General features: G+C 43.7%; 2 protein-coding genes across 6 annotated transcripts in view; one reads left to right on the top strand and one right to left on the bottom strand.

Annotated features, from left to right (window-relative positions):
- LOC119486016 (phospholipid phosphatase 3-like) overlaps positions 1 to 8,190 on the top strand; it is a 9,427-nt gene extending 1,237 nt beyond the window's left edge. For 2 of the 3 annotated variants that reach the window (XM_037765907.1, XM_037765908.1), the window contains 5 exons: positions 3,083 to 3,240; positions 3,328 to 3,614; positions 3,697 to 3,754; positions 7,007 to 7,183; positions 7,289 to 8,190. In XM_037765907.1, the coding sequence (XP_037621835.1) occupies positions 3,083 to 3,240; positions 3,328 to 3,614; positions 3,697 to 3,754; positions 7,007 to 7,183; positions 7,289 to 7,387 (779 nt within the window). In that variant the 3' untranslated portion in view covers positions 7,388 to 8,190. Of the gene's footprint in view, positions 1 to 830; positions 939 to 3,082; positions 3,241 to 3,327; positions 3,615 to 3,696; positions 3,755 to 7,006; positions 7,184 to 7,288 lie in introns of those variants that run through there. The other variant, XM_037765909.1, reaches the window with a different exon arrangement.
- A 1,533-nt stretch (positions 8,191 to 9,723) lies between these two features.
- LOC119485359 (adhesion G protein-coupled receptor L1-like) overlaps positions 9,724 to 17,692 on the bottom strand; it is a 33,986-nt gene continuing 26,017 nt past the window's right edge. For 2 of the 3 annotated variants that reach the window (XM_037764903.1, XM_037764904.1), the window contains 10 exons: positions 16,973 to 17,185; positions 16,658 to 16,878; positions 16,256 to 16,322; positions 16,048 to 16,136; positions 14,878 to 15,046; positions 14,642 to 14,791; positions 14,448 to 14,544; positions 14,252 to 14,362; positions 12,958 to 12,981; positions 9,724 to 12,642 (listed from right to left, as the gene is read on the bottom strand). In XM_037764903.1, coding sequence (XP_037620831.1) covers positions 10,655 to 12,642; positions 12,958 to 12,981; positions 14,252 to 14,362; positions 14,448 to 14,544; positions 14,642 to 14,791; positions 14,878 to 15,046; positions 16,048 to 16,136; positions 16,256 to 16,322; positions 16,658 to 16,878; positions 16,973 to 17,185 — 3,129 coding nt within the window. In that variant the 3' untranslated portion in view covers positions 9,724 to 10,654. The remainder of the gene's footprint in view (positions 12,643 to 12,957; positions 12,982 to 14,251; positions 14,363 to 14,447; positions 14,545 to 14,641; positions 14,792 to 14,877; positions 15,047 to 16,047; positions 16,137 to 16,255; positions 16,323 to 16,657; positions 16,879 to 16,972; positions 17,186 to 17,692) is intronic. The other variant, XM_037764905.1, reaches the window with a different exon arrangement.

Genomic DNA, 17,692 nt, shown 5'->3' with positions numbered 1-17,692 from the left:
ACATTAAGAACATATACAGTATATACAGTTTATGATATATGATTGAGGTTCTTTTTGTGTGAGAAGGAGTCGTATGAATTATGAGTATTATTTAACCTCCTTCGCTACAAGGTATGACATGGTTGGTACCAAGGGGTTCCTTAGGTTTGCTAGTTTCATTTGATGCCAGTATCTTTACTCTAGCTTTCAAACTAAGCCCACTACAAAACTGCGAAAAATCATTTGTGTTAGTGGTTAAAACAAATTTGCGTTAACGCGTTATTATCGCATTAACTTTGACAGCCCTAATTATAACATATTTGTAAGTGTGTAATTGTTCAGTGTGTGGTGCTGATACAACTCTGGGGTCAATGTTGAGGTCATGTGGTGTTAGGTCACTGCAGTGAGGTGTTTCTCTTATTTTGTCCATCCTACATGTGGGTATACTAAGATGACTAAATCAAATGCACTGATTGGCTGAATGGCTATACTGATTTAAGGTCTCTTTTACTCATGTATATGTATGCATTTTTAGAGCTGAAAGGAATAGTTGAATAATCAATTCGTCGATTGGTAGAACTCAATGAACCATTTAGGTCATTTATTAAGAAAAACTGTTATAGAAGTAAAATATTCTCTGGCTGATTTGCTGCTGTCTCATTTGAATATCTTTAATCTTTGGTGTTGCTTGGACAAAACAAGCAATCTGATTTCTCACTATTTGTTCACATTTTATTAATCCACAATAAGTACTCATTGTTGCATATTTGTTCACACAATAGCCATTTATTTTGAACCTACTTTCCTATTGAGGATGTCTCTGGTGAGGGTGAACTTGTTCTGTTCTGCTTTGTTTCCATCCCTTTTTAATTTAGTCAACAAAGACAGTCAGTGGCTACATTCAGACGTGATGATCAGGCATGTGGGCCTGCAGAATATGAGCAGCAAATCAACACCAGGTTTGTTGAGTAGAAAGACAGAAGGAAAGAAAGAAAGAAAGAAAGTTTTTCAACTTCTCTCTCCATCTACATGTATCCCTGGCTCTCTTTTTTCCACTCATGCGCGCTCTCGAGTGCTCCGTGCCAGCTGGTTCGTGCATTGCCCAGGGATTTCTACAGTTTCCATGACAACCTCCAGTTCTCAGGGTAGAGCCGAGCCAGGGGGAATTGTATTTGGTATAAATAAATAAATGCACGATCCGCTGCTTGTGTGTGTGTGCACATGACTGTAATTGTTGCTCCCTCCCGTGGTCCCTATATGTGACAGGAGGAGGTTATATAATGGCGGCTAATTGGAAAAAGCTGGACGGAGAGGTAGTCTGTATTAACTACAGATTGGACATGTGCAGAAGGGAGGGAGTCTCTCTCTCTCTCTCTCTCCTCTTTCTACTGTGTGTGTGCAGGCATGCAAGACAGAGAGAGACAGAGAGAGAGAGAGAGAGAGAGAGAGACAGAGAGAGAGAGAGAGAGAGAGAGAGAGAGAGAGAGACAGAGGGCGAATGACACCCAGAGACAAACAGAGACAGTGTGAGGCTGGTTCTGGCTCTGGTCTGCTGCGGCATTTGCTCTTTGTTTTGTAGAGAAGAGTTGAACTGAAGTCGCAAACAACCCCCCTTTCTCTTCTCATCAACAGAAATGCACACACACACACACACACACACACACACACACACACACATGCAATTCAAGCTGGGTCTCTGTTGAGCTCTGCCTGCTTTCCAGGGAATAGTCAGAGTTCCCACCCTTATTTTCCTGTAAAACTATTCCTCGTTTGACCTTCCCTCAGTCAGTTTTATTATAGCCTTGAGTTTTTGGGGTACTGACAAAAATCTGCATCAAAAACAGTCACGTACTGAAAGCTGGCATAAAAAACATGTACTCTTCTTTATTTGATCAGATTTACATCATGCTTTTTTTCGGTTTTATGCTGTATTTTTTTCTGCCAAGTTCTTGCATGGCTGCTTGTGTTTAGACGACATTACGACTTTAAGAAGTTTGGCGTCATTTGTTATCAGCCATGTTATCAGTTCTGTTAGGCTGTACTTTGGCATAGCAGTGCTTTGAGCTAAATGCTAACATCGCTCATAATGACAGTGTTAACATGTTGATGTTTCAGCCCATTCTCATTCCCAGGGCATTAAATACCAAGGCTTTGTCACAGCCGTTGGCATTCGCCACCCTTTAGCTCAGAGAAAGTGCGCGAATGTGGTGATGTAGTTTACAGAGCAAAAGAGACACATGGGATGGGTCCAACAGACACGTGTCCCGTGTTCACAACGTTCAGTGTCATTTTCCCTTTACAAACGTTGTAGTTCTAAGCCCAACCATGTAGTTCTTTCCTAAACCTAACTATAGCGGTTGTGTTGCCTGATCCTAAAGTGACGCCAAGGGGAACTATAATGGTTTGGACGCCAAGGGGGGCGTGACGCCAAGGGGCGTGAGTGGGTTGAGAACGTGTTGGATGTTTGGCAAGTAATTGTCCATTGTCACATCTCATTTTAGTGTTTGTGTTGGTGCTAACATTTGCTAGTTAGCAAAAAATACAAGGCTGATGGGAATGGCATTAGTTTTGTAGGTATTTGGTCAGGGGATCACCAAAGACAGTAGGATTCATTCTCTGGGTAACATGAATGTTAAAAATTTGACGGCAATCCAAACAATAGTTATTAGATATTTCAGTCTGGGTCAAAGTGTTGGACCAACCAACCACCATCCAGAGAGCCACGCTGCTAGCACGGCTACAAAGCATACTGTAGAAAAATCATTTTTAGTCCACTCAAAGTGAAAGATTGAAAAGATTATTGTTTTGGTTTTAGTACAGAATCGCAAGTGTTATTTCAAATGACACCTAGCGCTTGTCTGCACATAGTTTATAGATGACACTGAATGTCACATGACTAAGAGCTGGAAAGACAGATGTGCATGTTTACAGTTCTTCTCAAATCAGCCCATTCACATCCTCTAGTTTTGTGCCTCCGTTCTCGTCCCACGCATCAGCTCCACTTTCCCATCACAAAGAGGAATGTCTATACTCCCACTGGGGATTGTTATCAAATCATTTCCCTTCTCCTCCTCCTCCTCATCCTCCTCTTCCTTCTGTGCAGCTTCCATCCCTTTCTTTGCGTGTGAGCTGAAGGCAGTGAGTCCTTACAGAAGGGGCTTTATGTGCGGGGACCCCAGCATCACCTATCCTTATCTGCACCGAGAGGCCATACCGGACGAGTTACTCATCACCGGTGGCATCATCATCACCGGCCTCACTGTGAGTACTCATCATCCTTCATCCCTCATTCATCTTACACAATGTAAGGATGTAATATGAGGGTTCTGACTACGTGTCCGCCTCCAGATCGCCCTCGGGGAGTGTTACCGGGTTCGTTTCAGAGGCGTCAGCTCCAAGGCCTTCGTCAGGAACCTGTATGTGTCCAGTCTGTACAAGGAGCTGGGCTGCTTCCTGTTCGGCTGCTGTGTCGGCCAATCGCTGACCAACATGGCCAAGCTGAGTGTTGGGCGCCTGCGACCGCACTTCCTGTCTGTGTGCGGCGTCACCTACGCATCGCTTAACTGCACACCTGGAACCTACGTTGCAACGGTGAACTGCCGCCAGCCCGACCACCGGTTGGAGGAGGAGGCCAGGTGTGTGTGTGTGTTTATGCACATGTGTTATGTATTATGCCTTTGTTCTGTCTTTCTATAATACTTCTCCATTTTTTTTTAGGAAGTCCTTCTTCTCTGGCCATGCTTCCTTTGCGATGTACACAATGCTCTATTTAGCAGTGAGTATTTCTATCAATCTGTTGCTCTCTCTTTCACACAGTTTCTCCCACACACACATACTGGCAAACACAACTTACTGTCTCTCCAATTTCCAATTACCATCTCTCTATAAAATGCAGAGAGAGAATGAATGAAACAGGGAGCCACCATCAGTCCAGTTAGCAGCAGAAAGCGAGGGAATGAAAGAGGAGAGGAGGGCTGAAAGGAGAAATGGGACAAACAGAGACAGCTTTGTTCTGCTGTGGGAGGAGTGTGACCTCGCCTCACCGCCTCACTGCTCTCCTCCATTGTGTGTGAGTGTGTGTGTGCAAGCTCCTGCATTTATATGTGTTTATGGTAGCCGATGTGTGTCCCTGTGCAAGTGCCTGCATATGTCCATGTATGCTTACAGCATATTAATGTGTGTGCCAGCGTGTGTGTGTGTGTGGGCAATCTTGGCTTGCTTGTTAAAAAGGGAAGATGAAAAACGAGGCATATCCAACACACCAACAAGACTGTGTATCTCGGTTTTCACCTTTACAGTAACTTAAGATCTTGGAGACACCATCAAGTGTGCCGGATTCTGTATCGTATTTGATGCACTGCATGTATCTGGAGGGAAATTGTTTCTATATTGACATTTTAATACATTAAGCCTCTGCAGTATATTAGTGTTTGATAGTATTTTTGTTAAAAGAGGCTGGATCACCAACCGGGCAGAGCGGGCAGCCACCTCGACCCTCAGAGGGCCAAAAGGCTTCAGATTCATCGTGTGGATATTAAGTGCAAATTTGTTTAATGCTGTGTGCACTACTAAAACACAATATAAACTAAAATAATAGGGGCCTTAAAGGGATAGTTTGGGTGTTTTGAAGTGGGGTTATATGAGATACTTTTCCATAGAAGTGTATTGCCTACAGTAGTTGACGGTAGACGTGCCCCCAGTTTGGAGAAACAGACAGGAGAACGGACACCGGAGCAAAGCAATAGCACCCGATTCGACTGTTACCATTAAATAGGAGTAATCGGTCGCTATAAGCACCATAGATGTGGCTCATTAGGGACTTACTATGCATACTACGCTGTAAAAGTGAAAGTGAAACTTAAAAGCAACACGTTCTAACATGTTGTAAAACTGAAAGAAACGTTATGTTTGAATACAAACAAAAAGGCTTCTTTGGGTTTAGGCAACACAACTACAACTTCTTTAGGTTTACTGAAAGTGAAATCTATTTATACTGTTTTTGTCAACGGAGTCTGGTGGCTTTGAAGAGAGTATAGATAAGTTTCACTTTCAGTTCAGTTTCCCATCAGAAAGGGCTGTCTGACGGCAAGATAAAGCGGTGAAAATATTCGAAATATAGCGTACACTACGGATATACATTTTTTAGGTGAGCCTTTCTTTAAGGTGGCTAAACTACGTTTTTCTGCCGCCCCCGTTCACAGCACTGTATTGCTTTGCTGCGGTGTCGGTGCTCCTGTCTGTTTCTCCAAACTGGGGGTGTGCCAACCATCATCTTCTGTATCCAGTTCTCTTTATACATCCATGGTGTTTTGAGATAGCTGACGAATAGCTGAAATCCTAAATTAGAAGGGAATCTGAATGTAGGAAGGACTACCATACTATATGTCAAACTGGCTGCTGTGAAAAGAACCTGTTGGTACTGTGTTAATGTAGCCTGCATAATCCAAACAAGGTAAACATGTTGAGTTTACATTGGCACAAAGAGCATCAACTGTCACGTTTGAGGCCGGCAGGTGGACCCAAATGCAGAGACAGCAACAGGCAGGAGACAGAAACTAAGGAATACACTACTTAATTTCCAACTAGGAATAAAAAGTAGAAACTCAGAGATACTAAGACAGGCAGAACTGGAGGAGCAACGATTCAGCTTCAACACTGGGAATGCCGATAAACAAACTGACAAAGAGCTCAAACATCAGACAGGTATAAATACACAAGGAGCTAATCATAAGACAAGGCACAGCTGGTGTGGGCAGGGGACTGGAATGAGGGAAACACTAGGATTGGGTAACAAGACAACGAGGACTGGCAACACAAAGGCAGGACTGACGAGGCTAGACACTAAACAGGTGTACGAGGGAAGACATGCTGGGCAGGGCTACAGGAACAAACAGAGCAAGCACAAAACTCAAATTATATAAACACAAGTATAAAAACAGAGGGACAACACTCCTCACGGAAAACTGTATAGCCAGTACAACAACAGAAAAACAGAACCGCACCCTACAACAAACAAAATGCCACCAGAACACAACATAAGTCTCAGAATATAAATACATGTTTAGGGTAGACATAACCTAAGAATCCCTAAAAAACAAAACAACTGAAAACACCAAGGAGTTTACAGAACCAACGACAACAGTATAACAGTATAAGTATATAATATATAGAAGACAATATAAAACAGGCAGAACACAGGTAAAATATGCTATAATATACTTATGCATGACACTTACAACAAGGAGAATTAGGAATACAGTTAATGCCAATATCTAATATAAGAGTGTTTCAAATAAATACCTATATAATAATGTATAGAAATTACGGCTGTCAATCATTTAAAATAATTGCATTATTGTCCATAGTTAATCGCAATTAATCGCAAATTAATCACACATTTTTTTATCTGTTCCAAATGTACCTTAAAGGAAGATTTGTCAAGTATTTAATACTCTTATAAACATGGGAGTGGGCAAATATGCTGCTTTATGCAAATGTATGTATATATTTATTATTGGAAATCAATTAACAACACAAAACAATGACACATATTGTCCAGAAACCCTCACAGGTACTGCATTTAGCATAAAAAATATGCTCAAATCATAACATGGCAAACTCAAGAAGCCCAACAGGCAACAACAGCTGTCAGTGTGTCAGTGTGCTGACTTGACTATGACTTGCCCAAAACTGCATGCGATTATCATAAAGTGGTCATGTCTGTAAAGGGGAGACTCGTGGGTACCCATAGAACCCATTTTCATTCACATATCTTGAGGTCAGAGGTCAAGGGACCCCTTTGAAAATGGCCATGCCAGTTTCTCCTCGCCAAAATGTAGCGCAACTTTGGAGCAGTATTTAGCCTCCTCTGGAACGAGCTAGTATGACATGGTTGGTACCACTGGATTCCTGAGATTTTTTAGTTTCATATGATAGCATGATATTCACTCTTTTCTCTTAGCTTTAAAACTGAGCCCGTTAATTGTTCTATGCACTTAATAACATGACGTTCATTTTTGTCATGCAGTTTTACCTGCAGGCGCGGTTGACGTGGCGCGGGGCTCGGCTGCTGAGGCCGGCTCTGCAGTTCTTCCTGGTTCTGCTAGCAGTCTACACAGGTCTGACCCGCATCTCAGACTACAGGCACCACCCGTCCGATGTGCTGACAGGCTACATACAGGGAGCCCTAACTGCTTACTGGGTGGTCAGTATAACCTTTGCCTGCTTGTTTTTGTGCATCGGTGCATGTCCGCATGTCAACAAATGTTAAAGTCTTAAAGTTTGACGTGTGCGTTTGTGTGTTTGCCAGGCCTTCCACATCTCGTCCATGTTCAAAAGCTCGATTTCCGATCTGTCTCCGACCGAGACCCTGGACAGCCCCCTGTCGCCCCACCACACTGTCTGCTAAACCTCACCACCTCCACCGACCCCTGCGTCTACCAACATCCACCTGCTGCCTGTAATCTAACTTGGGTAGACAAGAAATTTGAAGAATGTGAGACCATTTCCTGTGAAGTCCAAACACATACCTCAGTATTGGGACAGAGTGAGAGAGAGAAAGGGAGAGTAGAGCATGTGAGATACTGTATGTGGCCCAAAAGACAAAACATATGAACTGGGAGAAAGGAAGAGCTGAAACGGCTGCTCGGCTGAAGGAGCCGGAGCACTCGACCTTTAGTCCTCGTGACTGACCTTCACATGTCATACGTACCTGTGAGATGAGACGACTGAATCCTGAACACACAGCAACCACTACCACTTCATACGTCACTTGTAAATATATACAGATTTTGTACAACTCGAATGATCCTGTAAAAGCACTTTTTGATTTCCATGTTAGTATTATTAATGACCACTTTGTAATAATTTGGTACGTAGGGTGTAATGTATTTTATACAAACATGTAATATATGTTGTACTGTAGCTGTTTTTGTTTTTTTACATAAACCTGGTGAATGTAATGGTGTTGAAGGAAAGCACAAATAGCGAGAAAGCAACTCATTTTCTTAATGTGTTGTACCATTTAGATGTGGTAGGATGTGTCCGTCCTTCAGTGTGTTGTGTAGTTTAATAAGGAGAGAAGGACTATGAGAATGTCTACACAAAAGATATAATCCATGTTTGTTTTTTATAATGCTAAAGTATGTTGATAGACTACTTAACACTCCAAGGGCACACAGATCATTAAAGAAAAATGTGATTTTTTTTAAATCATTGTTTCTTTGAGTGGAATTCTTCCAATTATTAACACTGCATACACATTTTGTGAACATCCTATCTAGATGTTGTATAATCTTTCAAAAGATGATTACTGTGCATCCTGAAGTTAATTGAGTTATTTGGACACTTTCGGGCAAAGCAAGAAGCTTTTAAAACAACATTGAAATATTATCACCTTATAAAGTTAATATGGCAAACATGTTAGCAAACAGTTGCCTATTTGCGAATGAGACACAGCATTCATTTGGAGGAGTGTTTTTGGCCACCTGACAAAGTCCAATATTTAGCTCTGTTTTTGGCCTCCACCAACCACCTGAGAAAAAATATTTTGCTCCTTAGCTGCTAAACGCTCCACTATGTTCACAAGCTAGTCGCTAACGTTACATGTCTGCCATTTGGTGCTGGGCAGGTAGCGTGCACTCGGTTTATCAGCGCTAATTTCCTGAAAACAGCTGCCTGCTGCTGCGTGAGATGAGGTTGATGAGAAAAAATGAACGAAATGAGTTTTATTTCTATAAAAAAAAGCAAAACGACGGTGGGGGCAGTGGGTACCGCGGCAAGCTTACTACATAATCGGGTGATAATTATCTCCGGGTTTTGAAAACATATTTATGAATATTATATTCCATTTCTGCCAATAGATCCCCAGAAATCCTACACATTAGACCTTTAAGTAAATAGCTCAAGAAAGTAAACCGCTTTGCCATTTCACAGCAGCGGAAATTCAACTTTTTAAGATATAATTTTTGTGATGAACAAAAGTAGAGTCCACACAACTGCAGTTCAACTCCTAATAATTTATTAACCCTAATATTAATAATTCCAAAAATGTCTGTTCTGTGTTGACTGTGATGTATGTTCCTCCTCAGTTGAATCTGATATAACACCTTTTCCTCTGTCACCAGTGGTGGAAGATCCTTTACTAGAATACAAGTAGTAACACCACAATTTAAAGATACTCTGTCCTGCATTCAAAATTGCACTTAAATAATAGTATTATCAGCAAAATATGTATCAAAGGTATAAGTACTCACTGAGCAGCCCAATGATTGACATAATTATATACAATAATATTGGATTATTAGTACTGATGCGTGAGAAGCATTTCAATGTTGTAGCTGGTTGAGGTGGAGCTAATTTTACTTGGGTTGTTTAAAATGTAACAATGCATCATAATTTAAAATATTTTAAAATCATCATATGTTGTTAAGTATATAATTCTCAATCTACAAAGTAATGTCAGATAAATGTAGTGAAGTAAGAAGTGCAATATTTCCCTCCGAAGTGTTGTGGAGTAGAAATATAATATAGCAGAAAATGGAAGTAAAGTACAAGTATGTTGAGTATCTGAGTAAATGTACTTAAGTTACATTCAACCTCTGTCTGTAACAATATATATATATTTTTTTTATCTGTCTAACTCAGTCTCTTCATTATATGCATCAACAGTCTCTCGTCCTCCTTCCTTTTAGTGAAACCCTCTCTCTCTCTCTGTACATCCACACAAAGAGAAAGACAGTAACATTTATTTCACATGTTTACTTGAACTTCAATAGCAATACAAGACAATCAGAACACTTGAGGTCGGTATGTACAAGGATCTCAGGGGGTTGCAGAAAAGTTCTGAGGTTTCATATGATCTCTGGCTCCGGAGTCAAGAGTTCTGTTGCTATGACAAACTCCACGGCAACGAGTTCCATCGCCAACAGTTTGTGGCGGGTGGAGGTTAGGGACGGGGGCGGGGGGGGAGGTTTTGGTCTTGATGTGAAATGGGATTGGTCAAGAGTTCAAAATCAGTAGGAGGGGATGTGTGTAAGAGGCCCCCCAGTTGATATTGATAAAATGCTTCACTGTGATACATTAATTATACAAGAATGATGTATTTACACGCACTCACACGCACTCATCCTTACACACACGCATGCTCATCAAGCTACACACGCACTTGCACACGCGCTCACACACACTTCAGCACTTTCCTCCTACAGTATGTAGCCTTGTAAAGCCACTATAAAGTCATGCACATGTTCTTTGAAAGGATTTTTTGGCAACACACAAGTGCTTCTTTGACACACTGTTTGCTTGCTACAGGGAAGGGCGACACCCAGCCGACGAACCAATAGAAACTGAGACGATGGGCCAATAAGGATAAGCACCAATGAGACGGGAAGACACAGCAGGGTTTCAGGAAAGACGGGATAAGGAGAGGAAGTGGAGGAGGAAGAGTTATAAATGGATCACAGTCGTAGAAAAGTAACAAAACATGAAAAGGGGGGGAAGTCTCGTGGTGATCGGGAGATAGAAGCAGGGAGGAGCCATCGCTGTCATCATCACTACCTTCATCGGCCATCGGCATTATTCTCTTTGTCATCATCATTTCCGTCGCCATCCTTTGTTGTTATCACCGTCTTTCTCCTCGTCCCTGGTTTCTATGCCCCGATCACCACCGCCCTAGTCACAGGCTCGTCACCCGCTGCATCTGTCCGTCGTCTCCCTCCGAGGCGGGCTCTGCTGTGTACACTGCCTCTCCATTGGATGCCAGCGGCGGCGGCTGGTAGAAGGTCTGCAGGTGATTGGGCCTCGGGCCGAGCGGTGGTCGCCCCAGGCTGTAGGGCAGCTCCAGGGCGGGCCGCTGGGGCTGGCCGGTGGGGCTGACCTCCTCTAGACCTTCAGGGCTGCTGTCCGGGTACGAGAGGGTCGGAGGGGAGGTGCGGGTGTAGAAGCGAGGAGGGGAGCTGCTTCGGCTGTACACCTGGGGGGAGTGGCGGGAGTAGAGATTGTTTGGAGGCGAGTTGGTGTCTCGAGGAGCGAAGATATTCGTCGGGGGAGAGCTTCGAGGGAAGATGCTGAGCGGAGGCGAGCGGCGGTCTCCGGGGTAGAGCGGGGAGGGGTTTGAGTCTCGGGCGTAGATAGGTGAGGAGTCAGTGTCAAGGTCAAGGTCGGGGGTCAAAGGCAGAGCGAAGCTGTCAGAATCCTCTCGTTCACCGTGGTACCGAAGAGACCCTCTATCTTTCCCTCTTTTCCTCCCGTCGAGACCGCCGTCTTTGCTCTCGAACAAGAAAGACTCCTCCCTGTCTATATCCATCCCTCCTCTCCACACATCCAGCGCTCTATCCTTCTGTTTCTCATTCTCTCGTTCAATCCCTGCCCTCCATCCATCTCTGTCCTTTAAAAACAAGGATTCGTCTTTCTCTCTGTCAATCCCAGCTCTCCATCCGTCAATCCCAAAATCTTTCTTCTGCGTTATGAAAGCCTCTTGCTGGTCTGTCTCGCCCTGCCACACCTCCATCCTTCCACCTCTCTTCTCCAGCAGATGAGACTCCTCCCTCCCTCTCTCCATTCCAGCTCTCCATTCGTCCATCTCTCCATCTCTCGTCTGAGAGGTAAAAGACTCGTCCCTCCCTCTCTCGGTTCCTGCCCTCCATTCGTCCATCATTTCGTCTCTGTTTAAGAGAAATGTCTCGTCCTTCTCTCTGTCCTGGCCGCCTCTCCATGTCTCTACGCCTGCCTCCCTCTGTTTCATCAGCAGCGGCTCTTCCAGAGCCTTGTACAGGGGCTCAGACTCCTGTGGGGGAGGGGGAGGAGGAGGCGGGAGGGGCCTGTCCCGGTAACGCTCCCTGTCTCTCTCTCTGTCCCTCTCTCTGTCTCTGTCTGTCACTACGCTGGGCTCCACTGCGCCGCGGTGGCGGGACAGAGTACCAGGTGTGCGGCTGAGGGTGGAGTAGGGCCGTGCCTGAACATCGGGGGGGCGCGCCTGCTGCCTGTCCTGGAGCCCGCGGCGACTCAGAGTGCCTTGCAAAGACCTGTCTCCATCTTTAAGCAGCTCACGGGTCTCAGAGTCTCCAGAAACCCGCGAGTGTGACCAGCCGTCTTGTAAGCGTGGCGTCGTGACGTGATCTTGCCCACGCGTCGTGGAATGCGTCTCGGCGTCTTGTGTGTGGTGCCGCGTATGCGCCCAGCCCTCTTGTGCGTTGTGCCGTGTGTTTGGCTGCATGGTGGCAGCCCAGCCCTCTTGGGGTGGCTGCGCGTGTCGAGTCAAAGTGGCAGTGTGTGTGAGAGCCGCCCTTTCAAGGTGGTGAGGCCTTGCCAGGCTTCCGTAGCGCTCAGGAGGAACAGGCATGGCGACTGAGGGCCTCAGGTTGCTCTGCACCAGCTCCGAGATGATCATCTTTTCCAGCGCCGCCGCATCAGAGAGGTTGCGACGCATTCCAGCATCGTTGCCCAGGTCCGTGGCCCCGTGGGGGGTGAGGAGGGCTGGGGAGATGTCATCCCTTCCTATTCCGACTACTCCCTCCCGCAGAAGGTCAGTGCTGCCCACCACGCCAGCTCGGGACCCGGGTGTGGTTCCCAGACCGTGCAGGGTGAAGGTGTTGGGGGTGTAGCCTCCATTGAGACACACACTGTCCAACCCACAGGACTCCTGGCTCTGGGACACAACACCCTCTGTTGGAAGAAACAGGAAGATGACAATTACCGAACAGTGAGACCATAAAGATTTACTTGAAGAGATTTACATGAATGAACATATGAATGAATGAGCAGAGTTCATGTGCCTACTGAGGGTGTGGCTTTGCCAAGATATACAACAATATTCTTTAATGAAATGTTCGGTTATGTAGCCACATGAGAGAGATGTATGTTATGTCTTCATGGTCTATGAATATTTACTATGTGCAAATGTTGCACAGGAAGTTTATGAATTGCAGAGGGAAGTGGCGCTCAATGATTTGAGTGAGCACAACAAAGGAGAGCTCATACTCTGCTTGTTTCTGAAGGTTCCTACTGGTCCACGTTAAGACAGAGAGACAGAGAGGGAGAGCGTCAAAAAACATTTAAAAGACAAACATTTCAAGGTCAAAAACTAAAAACAGAACATAACACAGGTATAACACAAAAACACTTCAGAAACAGGAAAATGATAAACTGTACTGGGCAAAAGTCTTAGGCCACTCAGGGAGATTCAGGAACTTGAGCCCAAGCGATAAATCGGTCACCTGGTATCGGCATATAATTAAAGTAAGGTATGCTGGAATTGGCAAGTAACACAAATTCCGCAGAAATGTGAAAGATAATGCAAGTTTGAGCTAATTTAGAAAACAGAAAGAGAACTTACAAGTATATATATATATTTAATTTAAGCGCCCTGCTCTGGTCATAACATGGTTACACATTTTTAATAACATAAATGGAAAAAAAATTATGTTATGCAAAAAAAGCTAGGGCTGTCAATCTATTAAAATAGTTAATCACGATTAATCGCAATTATCAAAATCGCTCTTACCAACGTGGGAGTGGGCAAATATGCTTGTTTTATGCAAATGTATGTATATATTTATTATTGGAAATCAATTAACAACACAAAATAATGACAAATATTGTCCAGAAACCCTCACAGGTACTGCATTCAGCATAAAAAATATCCTCAAATCATAACATGGCAAACTCAAGCCCAACCGGCAACAACAGCTGTCAGTGTGTCAGTGTGCTGACTTGACTATGACTTGCCCCAAAACTCCATGATGACGTGGTTGGTACCAATGGATTCCTCAGGTTTTTCTGGTTTCATATGATACCAGTATCTTCACTCTAGCTTTAAAACTGAGCCTGCTACAATCGAAAAATCGCAAGTTGCGTTAATGCTTTAGTGGCGTTAAAACAAATTAGCGTTTTATATTATCGCATTAACTTTGACAGCCCGAAAAAAAAACTTAAATATACCTGAATATATCGTTACAGGATTTTTAAAACTCTCCAAAATAGATATCAGTATTGGCCTCAAAAGTTCAGTATAGCTTGGGCTCTATTCAACAAGCAAAACAACAACAAGTAGACAAAGAGGAGTTATGGAAAATTGTCAAAAAGTGTGTCAGAACTGCCCTACATAGGCATTTTTTTCAATGTGGCATAATAAGAGTTTTGCAAGGTACTGTGAGTACACGAAAGTAAAAGGACAGTAAAAGATACCAACATAAAGAGGGAGAGATACGTAAGCTGTGTCGAAAACGTAGGCTCAAAATTGGGAAGAATCCCAGAACGTTGTGATGAAATGTACCTGTGGAGGTGAAGGGTTGGTTGTAACCCTGGGCCAGCATCGTGTCATAAGGAGAGGCTCCAGCATGAGTCTGCAACACTGGATTAGTCAGGAAGTGGTTCCCCAACGCAGCTGAGGAGAGAGGGAGCGGAATAAATATAACGTTCTTGAACAACAGAGGAGGCAACACTGACCTTTAAAAGAAGAAAATCTTTACCTCGGTTAAGAGTAGGTGTGTTGTTAACGTCTGCAGCGATGAAAGAGGATTCCGTCTGTCTGCGAACTGTGTCGTTCCACATCCTCCTGATACGACTCTGGAACAGAAATATTTCACACAAGGTCAAACTGACTCATGCACAGCGAGAGAGACAAAGAGCTAGAGACTTAGAGGTACAGTGTATTGTAATGTACCTGTCTGTTAGCAGTAGCTCTCCGACTCTGGCTGCTGGTGTAGCGGCTGTTGGACCGCAGGGCAGCCCCCTTCACCGAGTCCGGGGAGCTGGAAGAGGATGTGGCGCAGCACTGCGAGAGGCGCAGACATCGGCCATAATCCTTCTGACCCTACACGGAATATTTAAACATGTAAATATTGAGGTTACAGACAGAGTCCCGCAGTTACATAATGACACATGAACACAGAGACCGACCTTCCTGGCGAGGGTGCAGTGCAGTATGGTGATGAGGAGGCCCTGGGCGGTGTTGAGGGAGGAGAAGAGGTAAGCCAGGAGGAGAGACGGAGCACAAAGGAACATCAGGCCGGAGGACCAGGTGACGCTCTGCAGGAAGAGCAGCGTCAGGGAGCCCACCGCCCACGCCCTGGAAATAATATATTTATTAATCACTAGTGATTTCAACGAGAGTTCACTGACCTAAATCTGTTAGAAAATGTATCTTAAAGGGAGATTTGTCAAGCATTTAATACTTTTATCAACATGGGAGTGGGCAAATATGCTACTTTATACAAATATATGCATATATTTATTATTAGAAACCAATTAACAACACAAAACAATGACAAATATTGTCCAGAAACCCTCACAGGTACTGCATTTGGCATAAAAAACTTTTCCAGTGTGCCAAGCGTGTAGGACTGCTACAGTGGCCAACGCGAAAACGTGAATGGACCTTTATGGAGTCAGTTGTTGTAAGAGTAGAGTGCATAGAGAGCTTGCACACATCCACATCTATTAGGAGTGCCATCATCCTCAAGCTCCCCTGAGCTTAAATTAGAAACTTCAAATAAAGGAGCCTTCTGACGTCATTTATACAGCGTAGCTAAGGTTTGACCTTTACTTACTCAAACTGAATACAAAGGATACAAAGACTATATAGTTCATGCTGCTGTCAACACTACTACGTATAGTGCATTTGTTTGACTTGAAACTATTCAAAATGTTGTTGTGTTAACAAAATGTTAGAGCTTTACCATATTACATCTGTTTCATGAGATTTACATCTACAGAGTGGCCCTGTCTTAGCTAGGGTTAGTCTTAAATATCTTAGTTAACTACAAATATCTAAATGGAATAACTCATTCATGCATAACAGACTGACTCCAGCTCAAGAAACATTAATTTCCAAACTCATTTTTTGTAGTTTTCGTTCCATTTTTACATCTGGTTTAATCGGGTTAAAATGATATAATTAAACAGTAATATCAATAATAACACTACAAATAAACGTTGAGCAGCAGGGTAGGAAAAACAAAAGTAAAGTTTGTTTTTTCTTTTCAGATTACTGTGATTGGAGCCAAAGCTACTGAAACAAAATGATCTCCACACATAATCACCCACAACAGATCAGCATGAGACTCTTACCGCAGATTGTCATGGCGACTGGAGTCGGGCTTCAAAGCAGCAGTGCTGTGCATCTTGTGTAAGGTCATCACCAGGACAACCAGGTTCAGCTGAGGCCAAAAAAGAACAAACAGCATTAATAATGACTCAACATGATGTTATGACACGCTGATGATTAAAAATACATGAAAATGTATGAAAAGGTTGGTATGAGGGCATGAACTCTCACCGTAATGACGACACCAACAGGTCCGAGGAAACTCCAGATGAAGTAGTTGTCTGTTCGCAGCCAGCATCTACGCACGCACACACACACACACACACACACACACACACACACATAGAAACACACAAGCAAATCACAGTAAAATAAGAACCTCAAAGACAACAAAGTCAGTCTGGGAGCTGACATAAGAATATTCAGATGTAGGAAAGTAACTGTCTCTATCCCCAAAAACGTGCTCACACACACACACATACACACACACACACACACACACACATATTATTTTATTTTACACATTTTATATGTTGTTTTTATGAGACGTGTATATGACCACATGAATTTCCCCTTGTTGGATAATAAAGTTGATCTTTGACCTTTGACACACATACACATTAGTCAACATACGCAGTTTTGGAGCCGTAGCCTCTGAAGTCTATGGCTGCGGATACGGCCACCACCAGCCCAGGAATAGAGTAGCCACACAGGTAGAAATACTTCCTCCTGGAGTTACGTCCCTCGAATACCTCCCGCTGCAGCAAGTACAGTTCCACCCCCTCCAGACACAACCAGCAAAACACTGAGAGCAGCGAGAAGTGCAGCAGGCCAGCAATGATGGAGCACACAACCTGCACATTCAGATAGAGAAGGAGGAAATCTTTCACAAAAAGCTACCTTAAACAAAATGCTTTGAAATACAACAGTAATGTCTTGAGCACTCACTGTGTATTGCGTCTTGTTGGCACCGACAAGGAAGAGCAGTTCAGTGATGAGCAGGTTGGCCCACAGGTTGCAGTGGATGGTGCTGTGGTCGGTGTGCCAGGGTGCCCCCTGGCAGCACAGGGTGGTAAGGCATGTGGCCAAACACACCAGCGCTACAGAGATGCCAACCCAGGAAACCACATAGACGAGAAGCTCTTCTACACCGGCCCCGAACTGATAAAGAGATTAAAAAAACATTTTTTATCTGGTCATAAAGAGTACCTGTATGAATGTAGGAACAGGTGCAGATAGTCCGTGCATGGAGTATAATTCATTTGCAGTTGTTCACGTTGTATAATGAAAAATGTCAGTTCAGGGGTGTTTCCTAATTGTCCTACTTGTGCTGATGCAAATGTATATTAACGCACATAATATAAAATTATTATGCATTTTTTGCAAATTAATTAATCAAAGATGAAGTGTCATGCTGGAAAATTGGCTGACATCAACACATAAGCATGACAGATACTGTAGCGACAGGGCTGTGTGAAGGAGAAGACTGTGTTCTTGACACGCTCAACGAGTAATGACCAGGCAATATTCACTGTTGTGTGATGTTCCCGTTAAATAAAGAAATTCACTTCACAGCATAATTGCTTTTATGCAAACTGACCGTGTTGATGATATGATGACTGGCTTTCTGGGGTGACTGCCTCGAGCATACAGCCGTAAAAAACGTGC

Source organism: Sebastes umbrosus, chromosome 3, assembly GCF_015220745.1.
Source record: "Sebastes umbrosus isolate fSebUmb1 chromosome 3, fSebUmb1.pri, whole genome shotgun sequence".
NCBI lineage: Eukaryota > Metazoa > Chordata > Actinopteri > Perciformes > Sebastidae > Sebastes > Sebastes umbrosus.
The sequence above is the reverse complement of the archived record's forward strand: the minus strand, read 5'-3'. Positions and strand labels throughout refer to the sequence as shown.